The sequence below is a fragment of the Ambystoma mexicanum genome, chromosome 11, assembly GCF_040938575.1.
Source record: "Ambystoma mexicanum isolate Mex_15411 chromosome 11, UKY_AmexF1_1, whole genome shotgun sequence".
Lineage (NCBI taxonomy): Eukaryota > Metazoa > Chordata > Amphibia > Caudata > Ambystomatidae > Ambystoma > Ambystoma mexicanum.
The window spans coordinates 1,196,995,856-1,197,019,733 of record NC_090934.1 but is presented as its reverse complement, the minus strand read 5'-3'; the positions used below and the strand labels follow the sequence as shown (position 1 = coordinate 1,197,019,733).

At 43.7% G+C, this 23,878-nt stretch overlaps 1 protein-coding gene across 2 annotated transcripts in view; it reads left to right on the top strand.

Moving 5' to 3' along the window:
* Positions 1 to 23,878, top strand: part of MAN2C1 (mannosidase alpha class 2C member 1) — a 932,858-nt gene that overhangs the window by 581,969 nt on the left and 327,011 nt on the right. For both annotated transcript variants that reach the window (XM_069624549.1, XM_069624550.1), the window contains exon 16: positions 12,814 to 12,984. In XM_069624549.1, coding sequence (XP_069480650.1) covers positions 12,814 to 12,984 — 171 coding nt within the window. The remainder of the gene's footprint in view (positions 1 to 12,813; positions 12,985 to 23,878) is intronic.

Sequence of the window (23,878 nt, the reverse complement as noted above, 5' to 3'; positions counted from 1 at the left end):
ACCTCCCCCTGAGTACAACGACGCCTTTCTGCTTTCCTTTCACTTATACGATAGTCCAACTGAACTACTAAATCAATCAATTCCTCACAAGAAGAAGGGCGTTGGACTACACTGGACAAGGCATCCTTCAACTCCTCCTTGAGGCCTCTATAAAAAAGAGAAGACCTCTTCTCTGCTGGCCACTGGGATTCTAAAACCAAAGACCTAAACTGTGTGATATATGTAACCAAGTCTCTGTTTCCTTGACGCAAATCTAATAATTCACCATCAATTTCTAAGGACATTTGTCTTTTATCAAACATTTTCTTAAATTCTTCCATAAAAAGAGAAACATTTTTTAAAGATAAACTCTTCTGCCTGACGAATAAACCTGCCCAAGTAGAAGCCTCTCCAGATAAATAAGACATCATAAAAGTAACTTTGGAAGCATCAGAAGGAAATAGTTCGGGCCTACTAAGAAAGTGCAACTCACATTGGGTTACAAATGTCTGAAATTTACTTGAATCTCCGTAGTAACGCTCTGGAGCTGCCAAAGGTACTGGCATAACTAATGCCCTAAAACCTCCCTCTGCCCCATCACCTCTACCCACACCTCTCTCCTCACCAACCCTTACCAATTCCGGGGGAAATTCTTCTCTCCCAATTCCCTGCGTCTGTGCCATCTTTTCACTTAACTCATCTACTCGTTGTCCTAATTTTTTATTCTCTTGATATGCCACCTTTAATTCTTCCTGTAATTCCCTCACTAAAACACTTAACGCTTCCATTGAGAACTCGGGGTTCATGACAGCTTAGGAGGACTATTTTTCTGGCCTTTCATACTGTCAGGCTTTCTCAAATCTGATGTTGTCCCCGGAAGCTGCTGAACCCCCGCAGTCCCCTTTGGATGCTAACCTCTTAACTGGTATCAAACAGTTCAGTTGAGAGCACCCCCAAGGGAAAGGGGGAAAATGGGACAAAATAATAAACTTCAGGTTTTGCTCAGCTTCTTTATCTGTCAACCTGTTGGTGAAAATAACAACAAATTCACTTTAGTCACTAACCTTTGAATTCCTTGGCTCTGACTTCTCGTTATAATATTAAGTAAATAAACACGCCACCATACCTGATTATCCTCTGTGAATAACTTGGAGGACGTGTGTGTGAATTCAAATGAAGAAAACAGAAAAATAGAGTCTCAGATGCTCTTACTAATTTCTTCAATTCGGTTGTGGAAAAGCTGCTAATCTCTCTCAGTTTAATGAGTTAATCTTCAAGCAGTTCCAATGTCATTTACCCAAACAACCCGCTGGAAATATTATACATGTAGTTTGTATTGATGATTTCTAGCTGCTTCAATACCAATTCCAAAAATGACACTCTGGCTATTCAAGTTAAAATGGTTTGTTTCCTGAATATATAAAAGTGTTCATTAATTGGATCTTTTGCTGGCAAAGATGATCGCTCATAAAAGAAGCGTTCTTTTAACCAGAATATGCGCATGCGTGAAGATATTGTTTACTCCTTCTAAAATGGAAGCGCACAAAAACAAGGAAATGAGTTCAAAAATGAAACTGGCATGGGCGCATGCGTAAATGAATAGTATTCCACTCTTCTTAATATGAAGTGTTCAAACAGGAAGGAGAAAGTCCTCAGTTCCGGACACTAATCCTTGAAGAGGCAGCCCAGTGATGATCACGCGCCAGGTTAGAATGTTAGTAAATTAAACATAACGCTTCAGAGTCGCGTGGCTACCACACTGTCACTTGCGCAGACAGTGTAAGATTTCTAACGCTAGTCCGACGCTAATAAAAGCACTGTTACCGAAAAAGGGTACAATACTCAATATTTTATACGGCCGAAAAAACACACGACGCTAAAATGATAAACAGACCTCCACACTCCAACTAGCCAATTGCAAAAAATGTGACGCAGTTCAGTAAATTTAAATACAGTTCTAGAAGTTCAAAAATAGATTCATGAAAGAACGAAATGAACTACTATTTTAACAAAAACTAATAAAAACAGGAACAAGTTAATTAATGGAATTAATATTTAACTCCTGCTTGAAAATCACAAAGATCCATAAAAGATAATGAATTCACTTAGCTTGCTTCTTTCTTTCACCGGAACGTTTTCTAAGTTTCTTCTTAAATCTCCAACACTTTCCAGAACCAAAATAACTAATTTTAGGCACAAGGGCCTAACTAAAGTTTTCTAAATCTTAAGAGCTTCAAACATAGGACCTTCCAGCTGGGCTTCTGACAATGAAAGGCGGTTTAGAATGTTCCAACAATGCCTTTCTGTTACTTCTGACCAATCACTGATCCTTTTGGAAGTCTCCATTTTGACTTGGGAAGCTCTCCACACTCTGCACAGAAAGTTAAGGCCCAAACCATACTTTATGTTAATCATATCCTCATTCTACCACATTCAACCAAATCCCACGAAACCTGACAGATACTGCACACAATCTTGCCTAACATTGACCAACTACTCTGTTGGGTGCATTGTTGCTTGCACAAAGGTGTTGCAAAAACTCAGGCGATCTTAAGACAATCTTGGATTTATTTGTGGGGTATGCCCTCCGGTCAATACTTAGTAGGCCCTCCACCAGGTCCCAGGATCGTAGATAAATCTCCCAACGAGAATTCAGGATACCACCTCTGCTGCATTCTGTTATATCACCATGAATAACCAAAAAACATCCCTTTTTATGCCGAATCCAGTGTGTGCATTTATTTTTTATGCTCTCAGGCTCCTCATAGGTTCTAGGGGCTTGTCTGGGTGCGTTGATCATCAAACAGAGGGGCGGTTGTCCCTTTCCTGGTTCTACATCCCAGCACCATTTGATATAGGAGGTGGGGATTTCCTTAGAGCAATTAGGTTCAGAACGGTCAGTGGAGGAGCGCCCCATGTTGTGTGTGCCTGTTGGGATTGTCAAAACTCCTGTGCTCCCCTAACTGGTTGTGCAGCCCCCCCCCCCGTAGATTAATTGGAGTCCTTTCCTTGCTGGGCACTTTACTCATATGCATGTCTTGTTGCTTATTAGGGTGCCCCTTTAAGTCCTCAATCTGCCCCCTAACCCCACAACTACAACCCATCCTGGGGACGGTCATATTTCCCAATTCTGCCAATTTAAGTTTAATTTCCCTAATTTCCCCATACAAACCATTCAGCTATTTTTCCATCTTTCCTGCTAATGTCTTTCCCAGTTCTGCTGCAATCTCCTCATTTGCTGTTTTTAGTTTACATAACCCCTGTGTCATGTTACATGTTGCCCCTGCACTAGTGGACTCAGTCTCGGTACCCACTGAGCACTGCCTGTGCCCCAATTAAATGATCCTACCAGGCTGTGCCAGCTTCAGTTCCCCTTTTAGGTGGATCATTTCTTTCCCCTTAACCTCTTGCTTAGGTTCTGAGACCCCCTTTACTCCTCTACTTTTCTAAAAAATACTTGCCGCCGGGGGAGACTTCACGGGTGGGGATGTTAAACAAGAGAGGAGCTCAAAGTGGTTTGCTAATGTATTGAGTAAACTCCTCCTGAATCATTCCCAGATGAGCGTTGGGTTTCTCAACCCGAATGTTGGCTACTTGGGTGAGGGCCCATCTTTTGTGGTGGAACCAGTCACAGTAGGGTCAATAATCTCATATATTTCAATGATGTCCTCCCTCTACTCCAGTGGGTAGGGTATTCGTTTTTAATGGGGAAAGAGTAATTTTTGCCCCCTTCTTGACCTTGCACTTGTGAAACTTCAAAGGGGGCTAACAGATCCTCTTTCGCCTCCAACCGTCTTGTTAAGCCTACAGGTTTCAATTTCAGAGTTGGGTCTATTTCGCAAAAGACTATCAAATCTGCGTTCTCTGACATAACCGCACAATTAGAGTTCACGATTTTGGAGACCTTTTCAGGTGCCTGCGATATCTGAGACACCCCTTAGCCCTTAGTATTTCATTTCTCCTTACTTTTTACACATTCTGCAACCTCTATGGGTCTCATTACGAGTCCGGCGGTAACCGAGCTGGAAAAACCGGCAGGTTACCGCCGGACTTGTATTACCATTCCGCCTCCATGATTCCCGGAATTACGACCCCGGTGACCCGGGAATTCCGGAGGCGGAATTGTGTAAGTCCCCATTGCCATGGAGTCCCATAGGACTCCATGGGGATGGGGACAATGGAAACACTGGTTCGGTCTATGACGGAGCCGGTGTTTCCATTTCCACCTGCAGGCGGGTGGTGTTAAACCCGCCAGGTCAGACCTGGTGGGAGTGACACCTCCCGCCTACAGGACTCTTAATCAGCCGGTCCAGAAAGAACAGTGATGGCGGTTTTATCACCACCGTTCCTTCCGAAACGGCAGGGTCGTAATGAGGCCCTATGTCTTCAATGTCATGCAAAAAGCCCTTGATCTCGGAAATCGGGTGGTTAACCTCAGTGATTGGTTGTAACATTTTTGAGATTTTGTTTCTGGTTGCACCCTAAGGTTAAGGCACCTCTGCTTTCCTCTTGACCATTCTGTCAAGGAGTTACAAGGATTAAAGTCAATCAGGGTTAGTTATATAGTGATACCGCTATGCATAACTACCATACAAGGCCGTACTGAACTAAACTGTGCAAAACTAGGCAGAGCTGTACAAGGCTAACAGTGGAAATTGCTATGCAAACGGCACGGTCACTAGGCAAAGGTTATTATGGATGCTAGACAGTTTTCTATGCAGACAACTATTATGCAGCCCATAAAAGGTATTGTGCAAACTAACTAAATGACGTTAAGGTAAAAGTGCATAGTCTGAAGAAATACAATTAAAACAACTTGGACCGTAGGACTGTTTTTAAACAAAGCAATTAAAAACGCTCGTTTATACTAATTCATAAATTCTAAGATATATAAAATGTAATATAATATGGTTTTTGCAGCAAGGTACGCCAGCCAGCCAGCAATTAATAAGGCCTGTTGTAAAAAGATATTTGCAAGGTCTTGGAGGCGGCATCTGAGTGGCATGAATAAAACATACAAAACAGCATGCTGTTCGTCCTGACGAAGGCCTAGTCAAATTGAGGGGTGGTGAAGATAGAAACCCTGCCCCCCATAACAGGCCCCTAGAAGAGTTTGAAACACAAGTCTGTCGATACTGTTTTGTTTGTACAATACACAGTACATTAAAGGAAATATGTGCAGGTCTGAGATGGAGACGTGACATCTGAGAGTTAGTATAGACTGTTGTGGTTGGCGATAGTATTGGCCAGAAGAAAACTCTGAAGTAGAGTGTGAATAGTGTACATGGGCATAGGAAAGGCAAGTACAGACCAACGTCTGTGTAATAAGAAAAGTGAATTCATTGTTAGAAGTACTGTTTGTCATGAGTGTAATATCTCTGTTTAGAGCTTTTATGAGTCACTTTTACTAACCCCATCACTATTTTTTGTGATAAATAGTCCACTGGATAATGGACTGGAGACTGTTATTTGGTGCTATTGAGTTTTCTAAACATTTTACAAAATATGTATTTTTTTGTACATTAAACCATTGAGCACAGGAATGGTCCTGCAGGTAGAATGGTTTGAATGAAGTGTGACTGAGCTAGAGAGATGATCATAGATGTTTGGTTGGGGTCACAATAAATACTTGTCTCCCAAAGGTATTCTTTCTTCTAGATTTTGATCCCGGTAGAGGGAGACACTTGTCCGGGCCCCACCTTTTTTTAGGGTATGCCTCAAACCTGCCATCTCAACCACCAAAACAGTCTTTTTCGGTGCATCTTGACACACCAAGGTCAGTATACACAGGAGCCACCTCCCCATTGTTAGAGGCGCTTCTGAAGAAAACACTCACACGCCAACAGGAGGATATCGGTTTTCCTCTCCAGGATACCCCATGTAGTTGTCCCTGGACTAGAGCTAAATTTGAGAGTACCATGAACAAAATGGCATAGTTTCTGGTTTTTTAAATATCCTATCAAACACAAGCACATTTCTCCAGAAGAAGGGGAGCCACCATCTAAGACTCGTAGGTTACAGCAGACTGACCCTTCCCAGGAGTCTGTTATCGAACTAGATGTAGACAAAGATGTGGAAGCCTTTTTAGATGACGACCCTAGCACAGACTCTCTGATGACCTAGATGATTATACAGTCCCCTCTCCCAACATCACACTGGGCCCTGTTTCAACATCACCTATTCATGAACTGCTGCTCCATAATGACCTTCTTAAAAAGGCAGCTGATTTTTTTAAAGATACACGCAAGAGTCAGAAGAAGACACTGACTTCATTGATGACATCCTCAATGAGAAAAAACAAATCGGTCAGTACATTTCATCGATACAGTCCGTTAGGAAACGTCTCCTAGCCTCCCTTTCTACACCTGCGTAAACTAGAGCAGTTAACCTGCGCATAGAAAAGCACTTTAAACCTGCGCACACAGATCCACTCTTCTTTAAAGGACACTTGAAACCTGATTTGCTTGTGGTAACTACCACCCGCAAAAGAACTGGCACGCTGCTAGCCACCTGAGAGGTGCAGCCAGACAAGGAGTGCAGAAACATATATGCTCTGAGGAAAAAAGTATTTCCAACAATACAACCCTTTTGGTTAGCTTCAATAGGGCCCAATGGGATCAGGTAGAAAAGCAGGTTAGTGGGGTGCCAGAACATTTACACTTGCAAATCCTGAAGACTTTAACTGAGGGCAAGCAGACTACAAATGCTATTATCAAGAACTCGTTTGACACAGCTGATACATCAGGAAGAGTAGTGGCTGAGGGAACCCTTATCAAACGCCACACGTGGCTCCAGAATTCAGGATTCAAACCTGAAACACAAGTCACGCTTATCAACATGCCGATGGAGAACAATGCTCTGTTTGGAAAGACAGTGGACGATTTGAGAGATGGCTAAAAAGTAGCATGAGACCCTGAAAACGTTAGTACAAATTGCTAATAAGCCTTTCATGCACAGGTTTCTACAGCAATCAACACACTTTTTTGTGTGCAAGAATATGCAAGAACATCAGCCCAGACCAGCTATTCATCAGTGGCGACCAGCTCATGCAACGTCAATCAAGGACAACCGCCAGCCTCTCAGTCCTCCTTTCAGAGGCAATTTAGGCGATGATGTAGTAGGGGTAGATGCCAAGCCTCCAGAGGTACGGCTACCCCCACCAAGCAGTGACTTGGTGCTCGACGTCCCCTCCCATTCCACCTCTGTAGGAGGTCGCATTTCTCAATGTATCCATGTATGGGAGGGGAAAACAGACAAATGGGTGCTAACAACTGTCATAGACTGATATTGCGTAGAGTTTCTGGAAATACCTTGCGATTATCCACCAAGACACAAGAACATATCTTTGGAACTTCAGCATATCCTCCAAGCTGAGGTAGAAGTTCTTCTGGAAAAGGGGGCCATAGTACTCGTCCCTCCATCAGAGTTAAACAAGGATATTTATTCTGTGTACTTCCTTGTTCCAAAAAAAGCCAAGACTAAATGTCCAGTGCTGGATCTAAGACCTGCAATCACATATGTCAAACCTCAGTGGCCTTATGGGGCGGCCCCTTCCTCGCTTTGAAGCTAAGGAGGGGTTATCCCCGTTACTGCACGGATGGGAGACACTCCACAGTCCTGGATGCCGTGTGTTTTCTTAGTTTTAAATATCTCATAACACACTAAGAAAACATACGGCATCCACATTATTTTTTAAAAACTGTGCTACTGTAAGTCCTTGAAAGTATTGCACTCTAAAGGTCAAGTTGTCATGAGACCCACATGAAAAGAGCTTCTATCTCTGGCTGAGGAGCTGCGAATAAATGGAGAGTTGCAAATCCAGCTTGCACGTGCGAGGCAAACTAAAATAACCTTTAGTTTTTTTTATATATATGTGTATATATATATATATAATGTCCCAATATGGTTTAAAGATGTTCTATGTTCCCGCTACTCTCTGAGAGGCAGTTATTTTGCTTTTGCCTTTTGCTGAACTGCATTCTGGTATTTGTATTCTCCCAGTCTGTCATGGCTAGTCTTCAAATCCAACGCGGAAGCTGCTGAACCCCACAGACCCACCAAAGCGTAGCATTCTCAACTAACTATAAAATCAGTTGAGCCTGTGACACCCCGGGGGGAAAGGGGAATTGGAGAAAATAACAAACTCGGACACTGGAACTTGGATTTCCTTCAGGAGGACAGTAGCTGCATGGATGAGAGATTCACAAGTCTAACCAAATTAATATGCACATATTTACATTTCTAATTACTATTATCTTTCTCACATTGACTAAGGTTACCTGAAAATCCTCAGCTACTGCCTAGAGGATATAACCCTTGTTTTTTCAAATTGTTTTTTTTCATTAGAGATTAGCTTCATACAAGGGAAAAATACACTAATAGTTCAAAATGTGTTTTTATTCTCTTTTGAATTAGTGTGCACCCTTTAATTCTAAATGAGAAACTTTTCAAGTTTTTGGCCTTACTAGATACTCAGTTGGTGCTGAGAGTTCATCAGTGGCCTTACTAGAGACTCAATTGGTGCAAAGAGTTTATCTGTGGTCTTAAACAACTGTAGTTAGGAATAGAGCAGCTGAAATTCAAAATATGGAAATGTCTTTCTTCTTTCCATAGATTGAAACTAAATTGTCTTTCAGAAACTTGTTCATTCAACTGGAGCCCAATGAACCATCAAACAATTCTGAATAAGCGTTATTCCTCTCAGGCTGATAACATATGCTTTCTTTTTGTAGCTCGCCAGAGAAGGAATTCACCTTTTTATTTACAATGAATGCCTTGGTTGTATGCCTCCCATGGTTTGTATTTTACTTTGAATTGCTGCTTTACATTCAGAAGATTCCATTTGATACTCCTTTCCTGAAATGACTTCTACAATTGCAGAGTCTCTAGAGTGTAGAGTTTTAAAATGGTTTCTTTGAATATAAATAGTTCATCAAGAGTCTTTTATAATACACAGTCGCCGCGCACTCGCACTCCAAACTGGGAAGGAGTTAATCACTAGCAGTTCGTTTGTCATACGCGGAGATCACGCTACAGAAATATGACAGGAAACAAGCGTATGGCGGAAAAAGTCAATAAAACGCATGCCGCTTACCTTGTCTTCAAAAAGCAATAGCCCGGAAGAGACTTGCACGTTTTCACCTCAGAAAACTCATCTGACAAACTCCCTGGGGCTGGACTCTTCTCAGCTCTGGCTCCGGCGCACGCAATTCAGGAAACGTAACTTCACAGAAGTGGAAGCGGATGTTACGAATTCCCTGAAGAGGTAAGCAATCGTATGAGAAAAGACACTCGATTCACTCGGAAAACAAACGTGCACAGTAACATGCACATGCAGTCAAAAGTTATGTTAACCCCTTACATACTAGGTTCTTCTGTCCAAAGTAAAAAAATTACTTCTAGCAAGGATTATTATTTAAACTAGCTAGGAAACAAACATAATCCACAAAAATGAATTGTTCTTAGTTCTGGTTCTTCACTTTCATGTTGCTGAATTTATCCTTCTGTTCAAAGAAATGAAGTCTTCCTTCCAGAGATCTGAGATGATAAAAAATCAAATTACTTTTGAGTCCAGATTTCTTCACAAAAGACTCTAGGCCTAAAATGCTCAGGAGAACACAGAAAACATGACTTGCTCATAAGAAAATTCAATGAAAGGCAGTTTAGAATGTTCAGACAAACCTTTGTTCTCCCCTCACCCAATCATGTCTCCTGCTCCTTTCCACCATCTTGGCTTGGGCTCCCAACTGCATCCTGAGAAGTTAAAGTTAAGGCCTAACCAAATCCAGAAAAGAACTTAGCTACAAATTAAATGTTATAGTAAATAAACCCCCAAAAGAGAAAATGAAGCACATAACAAATAAAAGATAAGAACTTATTTTCTCAGGGACCTGCGGAGACCTGACACAGTCAAGATGGGGGGAAATAATGCCACACTCTTTTTCCTAACATAGTTCTATACGGATTTATGTATTTGAATGACAATATGGCTTGTGTACTTTTCAAGTTATCTTTGCAACTTTGTGTCGCCTCTATTTCTGACCCCTCTCAGCTCCCACCAGTTTTGTTGAATGCTCAGTTGGCTTAGTACCTGACACCAATCCGCTCCTATTAGATGATTTCTTCTACTTAAGGCCTCTTCTGACTGGAGCTCTTTCAAAAAACATCCTGTTCATTTACTTTAGAATACTTCATTCCAAATGCTTATTCAAGGGTTTCAATTCCTCCAGCTTCTAATTCTCGCCTCCATGTTGGTTTGGGAAGGTCGATGATGTCTGCATACTTCAATTAAGGAAAAAGATGATTACACACTCTGAATCTCCCAACTCCCCTACACCACCTTCTTGTGTTGAGTAAAGCACCTGCCAACCCTATGCATCTCTGCTACCTGCCAGTGAACCCTGACTGTAACATAACGTCTGGTATCATATAATGTTAGTTCCTTTGCATCTGAGAGCTGGGCCATTTATGACTCCTGAGAATGCTGGTTGTCCTAGTGCAGGTTCTTTGAAGTACAGAGCTGGCAGGGCCATTTGTGATTTAGTCCCATCCCCTTGAGCGATGCCAGGATTTGGCGGCCCCTTGTATCAGACCCCAGATCTCCCATGGTGGATGTTGAGATGGATTTCTAGACTCTGGTCTGGTGACCTATTTTAGAAGGCCACGATAGCTATAGTGAACAGGGAACTCTAAGAGATTAGCTAAAACCCAATCAAGGGAGCAATGGAGAGAAGCCAAGGCTAGTCTCGGGAGAGTAGGAGGGGGGTTGTGGGTCCTCAATGAGTCCACGCAGTGTAACACACAATAATTCAATTTAGACAGGAATGTATAAAAATACAAATTTTTATTCTAGATTTTTATTCTAGGCCGTTATACAAACAAACATATGAAACTAGGAGGCGATATTGCACAATACTCAATAATAAACATTTATGCATTAACCATAGGTTCTTAAAATGCAGTCAAATGATTTAATCAACACAGGAGGAAAGTACATTAACGCAGTAAAGATGGAACCAAGTCACAAATGAATTTGCCTAACTTCCGCAGTCTAATCCCTAAGACGAAGGGGGCTTGTGCAGAGGTGCAGCCAGGATTGCCTAACAGGTGGGGTCTGAAGCTAATATAGTTGGACCCATCGCAGTGACATTAACATCTGTAAATGCCCACACAGTGCTGCTGAATGGGCATTTACAGATTTTGGGTGGGCCTTGCCTGCTCAGGCCCTACTCTGTCTACTCCTCTGGCCATGTGCCCAAAATTCACAGAAGCCACAATGCTTCTCCCCAGAATGTAGTCTCTGTAGGTAGTTCTAATTTTACTTGTGTTGGTGATAGTTCGAAAAAGGTATTCAACAAGGTTACTAAGTAGGTAAGTTGTGTTCTTATCTTTCAGAAAATGCTAACCAGGTTTGATGACCAAAAGGCAGTGGAATGGAAGATTGGGATACAAAGGGACTGGTCCCCAATGTTATACTATGGAGGGTGGGGGGCGAGGGGACAAGTGCCTTGTGTTTACTTACCTCCCTGACACAGATTTTCCCAGATCACTTGATGGGTCGACTGGGGGTCTCTAGAGGTTGGATTTCCCATTGCTGGTCCCAGTGAAAGGTGTCTACGTGCTACAGGTACAAGGATTCTTCCAGTCGGGTCCAGATGCAAGATGCAATCCCAGGCGATGAAGAAATGCAGGATTCACCAATGCAGTCCTTTATCAGGACATCTCACAGGACGGGGGGAGGTGAGTTCCAGCAACGGCCACTGGACACAGATGACAGTAAGCGTCCTTCCAGTTGCGGTTGTAGAAGCTTCACTAGTACAGGATCCCTTGATGCTCGGATGCTGAAATTTGTAAGGAAGGTGACTTGTACCACAACCTAGCGATCACCAAATTTCCAGGTACAACCGCAGACCAGGTTAAAAAATGAAACAAAAAAGATTGGGGGTCCCTAGGAACTATTGAGGAAAAGTTACCAAAGAGAAATCTTTCCTAACAATAACTGCTTGTGATACTAAAGTAGTGTGTAATCCAGTTGCACAACTGTGAGCTGCATGTATGTACACTGATGTTTTTACGTACCTTTCAATATTTAGTGGGTGCCTTATTGTAATATTGTAAGTTAGTGTTATTTCTATAACTTAACTGTATGGATTTTCTACGTATCAATTCTGCTAAGTGTTAATTGCACTACACAACAGTGCCCCCTTCCTCCTTACTTCAGCCTTGCTGCTTAGTCAACACTTCTTAAGAGAGTGGCTTTGCTCAATTGGGGCTATGCAAGCCTTGGTAACCCTAGCTTTGCTTTTCTTTTCTAAGTCCTTCCATAGTTAGTAACTTTGAAAAACCCTCCTAGCAGGTCATTGATTATATTAGTTTCCATACACGCCAGAATCTTTGTGATGGGACTGCTCATTTTATTTGTTGCATTAGTTTTGTATATTACAGCTCTGTACCCTTAAAACAGGATTATCACTGTCTGCCTTTAAAACCTAATGAAATATTTCACCTCGAATTACTTAACTTTGGCTTCCACCTCCTTATCATCCAGTAGACTAATTTCGATAACATACAGGTTCCTTAACTGTTTTGGTTTGCAGTTCTCAAATTGATGTAATGGTTGGAGAATGTATTTTGTATCTGCTTGTTCTCTACTGCAAACAAAGGAACAATAATGCACTAACGAATGACCAGAGTGGCACATAACCACAGAGCAGTCCGTATAATATGAAATACATACATTTTATGAATGTTGGCCCTGGTGCTCTCACAAATGTTGCTTTCAGGTAGAGTCATGCGACTTCATTTCTTATTCTTGTGTATATTTTTTCTCAACAGACATTCGTCGTGAAGGCGCTGAGCTTCTAAGTGTGGCACTGCAGTCTCTTCTAAGTAGTTCACCTTCAATTGACACAGCACTGCATCAAGGCTTTGCTGCTTTGAACACTCTTCCCTGGGAGCGAACCGAAGTGGTCTCCCTGGATGGATCGGGAGGAGAGAAGAGCCTAGGTATGAGCAGTTGTAGTTGGTGCCCTCCATGCATTCACTTGTCATCTTGTGCTAAATCTGCACATCTGAGCTCTCATGTCTTCCCCCTTGCACTGCCTTGGTGTATTAACCGAAGTTAAGAATTGTGGCATGAAGTCTTCCAAGGCAGACCAATGAGGGAAAACAGTGCACTAAGGATTTATTTTTCTCTCTTATCCCAGCTGTCGGTGCCCTCATCCATTTGCCCTCTCTATCCTCAGCAGTCCCTCGTCGCTCTCTGCCCTCATGTGTCATTGTCTCACCAAAACAGCAGTTCCTCCCCCTTCTTCCTTCCACTCTCCTCGCACAACCTCCTCTACAACCACCACCACATCTGCTGTCTATAGCTCCAGCATTCCTGCTGTTCCTCTTCAGTAGTATCACAGAATCATTTCCTTTGGCTCAATTTCCAGGGTCCACACAGATCAACCTACTTAGTTTACCTATTTTTTGCTTTGCATTCCTAACTGTAGTATGACCAGAGGAGTTTCCTCCAGAAGGTCTGAGCTGGCTCATAGGCACATTAAATACTTTTGAATATCACATATTAAGGGAAAGTCCACACAGATCTGAAAAACAACATACTTTATAATAAAGGTTCTAAGTAACTACAAATATACAAATATGTTCGGGTAAGTAGCATATTAAAGTAATTTGTCTGAATATTTTAACACGAATAGTGATCTGACAGGAACTTGGAATGTTTACACGAGTCCAGAATGACTTTTAGTGAGGCTCTTGTTCCTCATAAACACAATAGCCCTCAAGGACCAAATGTTAATTCCAAGTAGATCACTTTGAGCAGCAGCAGGAATGGTCACAGTTGACATCTGTATAGGCAATGTCAGCAAATGAGGACCCTGACTCCAGGAGAATGTACCAATGAGCCCAGCTGGGGTTCGAGGGACCCTGTGAAGATGTGCAGGTGAAGGAATGGCTATTGTGAGAAGGAAGAGCCTTTGATGGAGACTTTTAAGGCAATTTTTGTACAACCCTCTCTGGAGGGATCTGCAACTACTAACCTTAATGGTGGGGCTAACACACCTGAAAAGGGGAAATCAAAACTATATTAACAGCTAGGTGATGATGGCAGAGCCACACACCCAGGTAACTCCCAGGTAGGGGTAGCAGGCTGACACAAAGGTAACATTAGCCTACACGCTTATGTATAGAAAATACACCACATTAATATACTGAACAATATATACATTTAGATCTCTATCAGGTCAAAGTAGTACTTGGATAATAATACACAGCATTAAAATATATAAAGTATATTAAAGAAATAGTAACGTCTCTTAAAGGACTCTCGTAACCTACATATTTGTGTGTACAAAACCCAGTATTAAGAAATATGTAGTATATTCTAAAAAAAACAGTACATGTATTCAGGACTTCCGGACTTTACTCACCATACTGCCTTTTATGTGGGTCTCAAATAGACACCCACCATGAAATAAGAGTGGAGGCAGAACAAGGGACCCACACAACCTTAACAAAGCAGGTAAAATAATCTCTGCCTGCAAATTTCAACCCAGTGTCCCTATGGACAGGAACTACCCCTTGCTGCTCAGGACCTAATGCATATAGGCAAGAGGTAGGCGAAAAGGAAACTAGACATTTAAACCTACCAGGAACATATTCCGGAAGGTCCCTAAGACCAACACTGACACACCACATTAACGCAGCCCCCCTCGGACATAGTATTAAACTAATGCAAATGCACATATACAAATGCACTTGCGAACATGCATGTCAGGCTAGAGGGTGGAAAATAGTTTTTACTCCCAGCACAATGCCTCCAAAAATGCATTTTAATAACAATTACCAGTGCAATTTACTCCAGCAAAAATAGTGGCACAGGTACAATCATTCACATTAATATTTGTTTTTAAAAAGAGCTCATTTTCAAAAATACATTAAAAATCCCTATATTACTAACAATTAAGTTGGCCTATAACTCCCTCCCTTCTAGATACATGGAAAATGTCCAGGGGCATGTAAGCCCCAAAGCCACTTTAGTAGAGTTCCAGGGCAGGTAGAAAGTTCCATAGATGTTAATGGGACAAAGTCAATTGGCCATCTGCTTGTATGGGGGTAATTCTGTTCTTACTCACAGGGAAGACCAGAGAAGACCCCAATCAAGAGATCCAGAGGTCAGTTGCAGAACCAGAAGCCCCAGGAGAATTTTCAGGAAAGCAGTATCACCCCCACTGTAAGTCAATAGGAAATGTGTTTGAGACTTGCCCCCAAAGAATCTCGACCCCCTGTCCAAAGGGGCAAGTATCCGGAATAATCCCCCACCCCAGGACCCAAGGGTAAGTACTGACGGGAGTTTTTTCTGCAAACCTCTCCAGCACAGCAAAAAAACAGGGCAAGTACAGGCTTCTTTCCTAGTTGTGGTTTACAGGATTTGGTGCCCATGGCCTTGAACGCTGAGCGATCAATGACATTTGCAGCCAAGGAAAAGAACAAATGTCCTCCCCATGACCAGGGATAAAGAATATGGCAAGGAAGACTCTTTGAAGATGGAGGACCCTATGAAGATGGATCCCGGTGGCCCGGTGGAGAACAAAGTGTGGCAGCCCAATATGTGTGTTAAGGAGATTTATCTTTTTTCAAAACTTGCTCTGTCTTGAGCGTTCCAGCACTACTGCTAGACTTCCTGGGATTTTTTCATTGACTTTGAAGATGAGTGAGACTTTTTTCCCTCACTCATCTCCTGTATTTAATGTTGTTCTGGATCCTTCTTGCAAGGTTACAGTGTGGAGAGACCTCTCTTGGCCCTCATGCTTTCCTAAGGCAGCACCTCCCCGCCTTATGTGGGGGTGCTGCAAGGGACCCATATGGTCCCTCTTGCTATGTTGTATTGAATTCACTTGGAAGTCCCTACATTCCCTGCAGTCCCTACATTCAGCAGTGTGCTCATCTCCTTTTTATGTATTTTACTGTTGGCAGCACAAGCAGTGTTAGAGTAGATTTCCTTTTTGAGTGTAATTCCCTCTACCTGTGAGTTCCCCAGCACTTGTTGCTGGGCTCATGGTTTTTGTCTGATTCTCCCGAGCGAGTGAGAACCTTTTTCCACACTCAGTCATTCTTCCACTATGTACTTGTTATGTCTTTTTATCTCTTTTTGATGCTTTTTCATGGAGTTAAGCTTTTCTCCCTGTTTTCTGGCATCTACCTTTTACTATTGCAGCGCAAAGCACTTTAAGGGTTCCATAACTAATGCAAATAAGAGCAGAGACAATGGACATCCCTGCCTAGTCCCGCAGGTCAGGGGAATCAGGCTAGAAAGAGAGCCATTAACCCTATGGAGTGTTTTCGGGGACTTATAGTTGGCTAGAACCATATTTTGAAAGGCTGGGCCGAAGCGAAACGCTTCTAGGGTGAGACGCATAAAGGCCCAGACGACTTTGTCGAACGCTTTGGTAGCGTCCAGGGCCATTAGTGCCAGTTTCCCTGAATCTTGCGAGGCTACATCGATTAAGTCCAAAGCTCTCTGGATATTATCCCCTGCAGCTCTATTCTTAACAACGTCAGTTTGATCGGGGTGAATTATGTCAGGCAATATGTGTGACAAGCGATTAGTGAAGATTTTGGAATAAATGTTAGCATCTATGTTTAATAAGTCAATCGGCTTGTAGGAAGCGGCATCCCTGGGATCCCTCCCCGGTTTAGTTAAGAGAATGGTAATTGACTCCTTCATGGAGTGGGTATGGTGCCTTATTCCCTGAAGGAGTTAAAGAGTGCGACCATAGGGGGAACATGTTTGGGCCGAAAGATCTTGTGAAATTTGGTGGAGTATCCATCATGGCCCGGGGCTCGGGATTTAAGGGACTTAATGGCGGCCTCCACCTCTTCACCTGAAATTGGAGCGTCCAGACTGTCCCGGATCGGGTCATCTAATTGGGCAAGTGCCGCCTTCCGCAAATATTCTTTTTGCTCAATGTAGTCCCGTGATGGCTCAGCCATCCCCTGTACCAGGTGGGCCGCTGCTAGTTGTTGCTTCTCTTGCTCCTCATACTGCACCACACCGTGATGATCTCACAGCCCAATGATTGTTTTGCTCCTCTTTGTCTTAGCTAGTTTTGCCACCAGCAATTTATTCGCTTTATTGTTCCTGGTGTAGTAAAATTGCTTCGCTTTAGCCAAAAGATGTGCCGTATGTTCGGCATACTGGGCCTCTAGCTTCTTCCGAGCGATACGGATGGCACGTTGAGTTTTTGGAGACCAGCCTTTTCGCTTGTGGATCTCCTCTGCCTCCTGGAGTTCCTTCTCAAGAGCCAGGCGGGCCTGTCGTTTACGCCTATGGAAAACTGCTCCCTGCGTAATCAGTTCCCCCCGGATCACAGCTTTCATGGCATCCCAGGTGTTCTCCGGGGAGGTGTCCTAGCTTGGGTTCTCCCTAAAGAAATTCTTGATTTTTGTGGCAATTGTGTCTCTCAGCGGCATATCATTAAGCATTGGGTCATACAGAGTCCATCTGCGTTGTGGGTTAGGGGTTGGCTCATACGCTTCAATCTCCAGGGTCACCGGAGAATGGTTGGATAGGATCCTAGAGCCAATGGACACCCCGTCAGCAGAGGCCAGGATTAGTGGGGATGTTAGAAGAAGGTTGATCCTCGAAAAGATCCTATGTACATGAGAGTAAAAGGAGAAGTCCCTCTCAGTAGGATGGAGAACTCACCACGAGTCCACCACCTCCAGAGTCCTAAACAAACAAAGCCAAGCGCAAGAGAGAAATCCCTGGGGGAGGGAGGATGCGATCTGTCTTTCGCAGGGTCCGGGACCCCATTGAAGTCCCCTTCGATTACAATTTGGCCCTCCAAGAAGGGGGAGGGGGAAGGGCAGTGCCCATAGACTCGTAGAAGGCCACTTGTCCATCATTGGGGGGTACACAGAGATGAATGAGTATAGTTGTCCCAGCAACAGGCATTTGACTGCCATATATCGGCCCTCGGGGCATAGTTTTGTTTCCAAAATCTGAGGATTCAGCCCTCTTGCAAAGAGGACCGTGGTTCCCCCCGCCCCCTCTCTTGGTGCCACCAGAGGCCAAGAATTGAAGTGGGAAATATTTGGAGCGTAGCCGCCCAAAGTCTGCCGGTACTAGGTGAGTCTCTTGTAGTAGGGCCATTGCGGCATCCTCATCTTGCAGCCTCTGCAGAATGGATTTGCGCTTAGCTGGGGAGTTCAATCTTCTAATGTTGAAAGAAACGAATTTCAGAGTTCGGTGCTTCGGGGTAGGATCAGGGGCCACCGTGATATCTGGCTGGGGGGGATTGGGGAGGGTACAGATCAGCCAACATATTGGGTTGTTAGCAGCTGCACACCACCCTGCCATTGTCGGAACTTTAACCGGTAGGGGGGCCGACATTTTAGGTTCGGCACTTCCCCATGCCAAACGTGCGCCCCCAGCCAACCGGGCTAGGGCAAGCAATAAGCACTGTGTTTCATTCCAAGGACCCATAGATGGCAAGTACCTTGGCAATGGGCATGAACCGTGGGAATCCCACCACAAATAACTGTAGTTCTATGTTTCGGAGCCGGCGAGTCGTTACTGAAAAGGCGTATGAACTCAGGGGAAGAAGGAATGCTGAACTCCACTATCTGAGGCGGGCGCCGGCCAAGGAGATGCAACCATGCGACCAGGCATTCAACGTCCCAGACTCAGGCGCCTCTTCAGGTACATTTTCTCTGCCGCGGGTCACCTCCTCCTCCTATTCCTCCACACCCTTGACCAGGACGCCTACCTTAGACTCGGTGGAGAGGCGGATATCTCGCCCTCTGTGCCCTCTGGGGCGGGTTTCGCAGAACCCCCAGGGGAGGTCTGGTGTAAGATCTTTTCTGCATCTTCGAGGTGATTAATTCTTTGGAGGGTGCCATTATAAGGGAACTGCAGTGCCGTTGGAAACAGCCATCTATATCGAATTTGATGGTCCTGGAGGAAGAGAGTTAGAGGACGGAAGGATCTTCTTTTCTGTACCGTGAGGAGGGAGAGATCCTGGAATATCTGGAGGGGGAACCCTGAAAGGACAGCTCTTCCCGGGACCAGCTTATCTCTGAGATGGCCTCTTTCGTACTATAGAAGTGCACCCTTGTTATTACGTCTGGGGGTGGAGTCTGAGTCTACCCCCTGCTGTGGGCGCAACCTATGGGTGCAGTTCAGAAGCAACTGAGGCTTGTCCAGCTTTGGTAGCAAGGATTGGAAGAAGTCCCCCACATATTCGGCCAGGTCTTTGTCCGGGACTAAGGATGGAATGCCCCGTATCCGCAGGTTATTGCGCCAAGCCCTATCTCACATTTGTCCTGAAGAATTCTAATTGAGCGTTGGATCTCACCTAGGGCCGTTGAATGGTTTTGAGAGCGGCCCTTGACCTCCCCAAGCCTCTGTTCTGCCTCTGTGACCCTTTGGTTGGTTTGCTCCAGTTTCGTCATGAGCTCGGTCATGTATGACCTAAATTCTGCTTTGATGTCCGCCATAAAGGCTTGAATGTCCTCTTTGGTGGCCAGGGACCCATTGACATCTGGGGCATTTTGTGGTGTGAGCTTAGGAGGATCAAGCTTCTTATCTCCGTCAGCTGACCGCAGTATCGTGGCAATGTCTGGGTTCTTAGCAATTTTCAGCTGCTTGGACATTGTATCCACAGTTTAGTAGGGCGCAGAGTTTATTGGTCTCCAAGGCAGAGGGATGCATATGAAGCTGATGGCCAGACCCCTTTTTCTGTGCTTAGCCATGTGGGAACCGGTGGGAGCCTCAATTTCTGTTATCCGTTATTGCAAGCTTTACCGGCTACAGTGCGGCGCAGGTGAATGAATGGGGGGGTCCCCTTTTTCTTGATTTGCCGCGTGTGGTCAGGGTCCCCAAGGAGACCGTAGGCCACCTGGGAGTCCCGCAGGTGCCGAAGGAGAGCGTTCCCCAGATGGGGATTGGGGGGGGCAAACCTCCAGGCCCCCCAGGCCAGACAGAATGAGTGTTGCTGCTGGCCGTGTAGAGCCTGTGGGGGCCTCACCCCGTTGAGCTGGTGGATTTAACCTATGGCAACTGACATGGTTGGTTAGCCAAAGTGCTGCGGAGCTCCAGGAGTGAGGTTAGGTGAGCGTAGATGAAGGCCCCCAGGGAGCACCAGGGCGGTCCAGACACAGGTCGCTGGTGGCAGTGCAGGGCCTATGACTGCCTTATGGGTCGTGTGAGTCAAGTTCCCAGTTGTGGCCCGCCTAGGGTTCGCGTGGGTGAGACGGGTTGCCAGGTTCAACAGGTGGGCGGGGAGAGAAGGGGAGTGAATCCTTTGTGGGCCGGGGAGCCCCAGGCACTGGATAGATGCTTCAGCGTAGACCGCGCCGGGTGGGGGGGAACCGGGTACTCTGGGCCTGCACTCACCAAAAGGCCCTCACTGCCTCAGGTAGCCTCCGTGGACACAGGTGTGCAGGTCGTCCCTCTGTTGCTTTGTTTTATGGCTGTCTGAACTCTCCCTTGGGCATTGGCGGGCCCCAAGGGGTTGGTGCGTCTCTCCAGGGGGCGGCACTCTGTTGTGGGCCGGGGTGCCCCCGGAAGTGGCTAGAGGCCCAAGCATGGTCCGGAGCAGGAGGGGGGCAAGATAGGGCAATCAAGGCCCGCACTCACCGGGAGGCCCCCGTCACCCCAAGAGGCCCCCGGGGGCACCGTTGTGCTGTTATTCCTCCTGATGCCTTATTCGCAGGCCTGGTGGCGTTTGTTCTCCCTCTAAGGCCATAAGGGGTCTCGGAGTGCTCCAAAGCAGGCTTTCGGGCGCCGAGGCGATGCCGCTGCCAGGAGATGGTATCCCCCCCCTCCAGGGGGGAGAGCAGCAGTCCGTGGCGCCTCTCGGGGGGGGGGGGCAGGTGGCCAAGGCCCCCACTGTCCATCCATTCATCTATCCAAAGTCTGTGAAAAGTTGAAAAATCCATCCCAAAAAGATTAATCCTGGTTTTTCCTGGACTTTCCTTCATTGTGGATCTATTGGATTATTATAGATACATCCAAAATGAAGGAAAAATCCAGGAAAAAATCCAAGTTGCAGAGTGAAATCCATCCATCCCGAAATCTGTGATCGAGAATAAATCCATCCAAATTTGAGAAATCCATAATCCAATACATTCCAAAAGAGTAGAAAAAGATGCTGGAGAACCCCCACATCCAGAGAGAAATCCATCCATGGAAAGAGTGTGATGTGGTGCAAAATCCACCAGAAAATGAAGAAAACTAAAAAGTTGCAGAGAGTGAAAAAACGTGAAAAAAATCCAATATGCCAAAAATCTATCCAAAGTTTTTGTGCGGGGCGAAAATCCAACCAGAAACCAGGAATCCAAGGTCCAACGAATAAAAAAGTATGAGAAAACAGAAAAACAGAATGAAATCTTTCCAAAAAAAAGATTAAAGAGAAGAAAAATCAATCCATCTGGACCTGAGGAACGCAGAGGAAACAATGATTTTAAAAATGTTGGAGAGCAGTAACAGGAAATGGAAAAATTAGAAAAATACTCTAGTGGTCAAGCAATGGATCTGCATTGCTTTTAATCGATCCAGTTGTGGAAAATGGGAACTGCCGTTTAAAAATTAAATTATATTACAAAATAGTATTACATTCAAGATTGAGGATTACTTTTGTTATATATCTAGTTGCATTGGCAAATAAAATGTTTCGGTATTATTTCAGCACTGAAATTGTCATCTCTATTATTTACTGCAATCTTATCACTGGATACCCAATCTTTGAAGCTGAGTGAGAGAAGCAGTGTAGAAGCCAAGACAGATTTCTGTGGTAGCTATAAGACAGACAGAAGAGGCAAAGAGGCTGCCCTTTCTTATAGCATAGGATAGAAGAGTGCCTTGCCTACCTGTAGAGTTCAAAGAGTCTTGTCTAATTTGCCTAATAAATTCTTAAAGTATCAAGTTGCAGCAGAACTAGTAGAACTGTTGTCTATAATTTTGTCAGAACACTTTATGTGGAATGTAGTTGAAGCAGTAGTAGACTGTGAAGCAAGGGAGCCCGCTTTCACAGTACCATTTGCAGAAGGGAAATGTCAAGGAGAAAGCAACCCCCTTTGAAGAAGCATCCTGACCAGTTATATTAAAGACGCTGTAGAGGTTACAAAAGAAGAGCTGTTGTTGAAGCAGAAGTGGTACTTTTGTTTTGTACTTTGACAATTCTATCCTGGAAGGAGGTTTTTCCAGGATTGCCATTGGTGCTGTTTTCTTTTCTTTGTAGAACTTGAAAGGGGAACTTTTCAGCAAACGAAGAAGGAACTGTTACCAGTGTATTTTGGTTTGAGTGAACATTTGTTTCTTTGGAACTGATTTAAGACTTTACTTTTCGTTGGGAGCAATTGACTTTGGACATTCCTGGGGAACGAGGACTGCCCAGGACAAGTGGCAGTTACCCAAGTCATTGGTTATTTGGTCATCTTTTATTTATGATGTTTATGCTCTGTTTTGACTGTTTTGGTGTTTAGTGTGAGGGCCAGTTTTGTGTATGCTATGAGATGTTCCCTTAGATTCAAGACTAGGTAGGGAATCCCCTGGTAGAGTAGGTTTAGTTAGGTTTTCTTTGCATTTTCTGTTTAAAATAAAATGTCATATACTGAGAAAAAATTACATGCAGTTGTTTGCCTCGCATTACTGACCTCGAACAGTAATTACTTAAAGAACGAAATTGGAATTAAAAACAGAAAAGCTATACAAGATACTTTTTCTTACTTCAGTGTTACATTTTTTGAAGACATAAACTGAACGTAAGACAACTGGGCTTCCAGAGAACCTTGTAGTTATTTGTAACATCAATAATTTATTGCAAACGGTGAGAATGTCCGGTCTGTGCTGAAAGTTAAGAGCCACAGATAGACATTCCCATAGGGGTTAGTGGCGTTGAGCAACCTCTGCAGAACTGAAAAACGGGCACCTGACAATACTTTGTTGATTCATTGTATTTTTGTATGTAAATTATGAAAATTTAAATGTTTATGTACATTTTGTTACTTTTTTATTTAAAATGTGTGTATTTAATTTTTAATAGAACTTTTGTACAAGAATTGTGTGTGTGTATATTATCGAATGTATTTATAATTATATATAATTATATAGTATTTTTGTATTACAAAATGTTTATACTTTGTTTTAAGATATATTAACAGTGTACATTTAATTTATTTTTTAATAATGTTACATTGTATACAATGAATAGTTTGTTTGCTTGTAGTGTTTATTATTTTATGGTTACATTTCATGCTTTTAAGTTTGTCGGTGATTTAAGGTTACTATGTTTTTTGTTTTTAATATACATTTTTAAAATGTATTTATAAATGTACACCTGGTTCACACCACTCTGTATACACGCAACCTTGTACACCATGCCTATAAATGTGCCTATTGAAATTTCACACAAACAACGCAACAATGTCTTATTCTCACCTAAACTATATAAATTCACTGTCCAAAACACTGCACTGGTCACCTCCACTCGAGTGATTATTTTTTTAAACTGCATATGCATTACACCTTGTTCTGTCAATACAGCCTTGTAAAAGACCCATGTTTCATCGAAGCGCGTGTCGGCTGAGTATATTAATAAATCACCAACAAATATAAAGCAACAAGACTGCTACAATTATTTGTCAAACCTGTATACAATTATACAAAGCATCAATACTTCAATGAACCAGCGCCCGGGTGATACCGGTTCTTCAACCCAAATTTACTTTGAAAAAATGTATGTGAACTCTACTATTCTTTGATGGTAAATCACTTTTAGTCCATTTATGTTTTGAAACTTGTCAATCCTCTGCCCCAATCTGTGTTCAGGAAGATGTAATCAGCATTATCTGGGTTGGTCACTGCCTCAAGCAAGAGTCTTAGAAACAT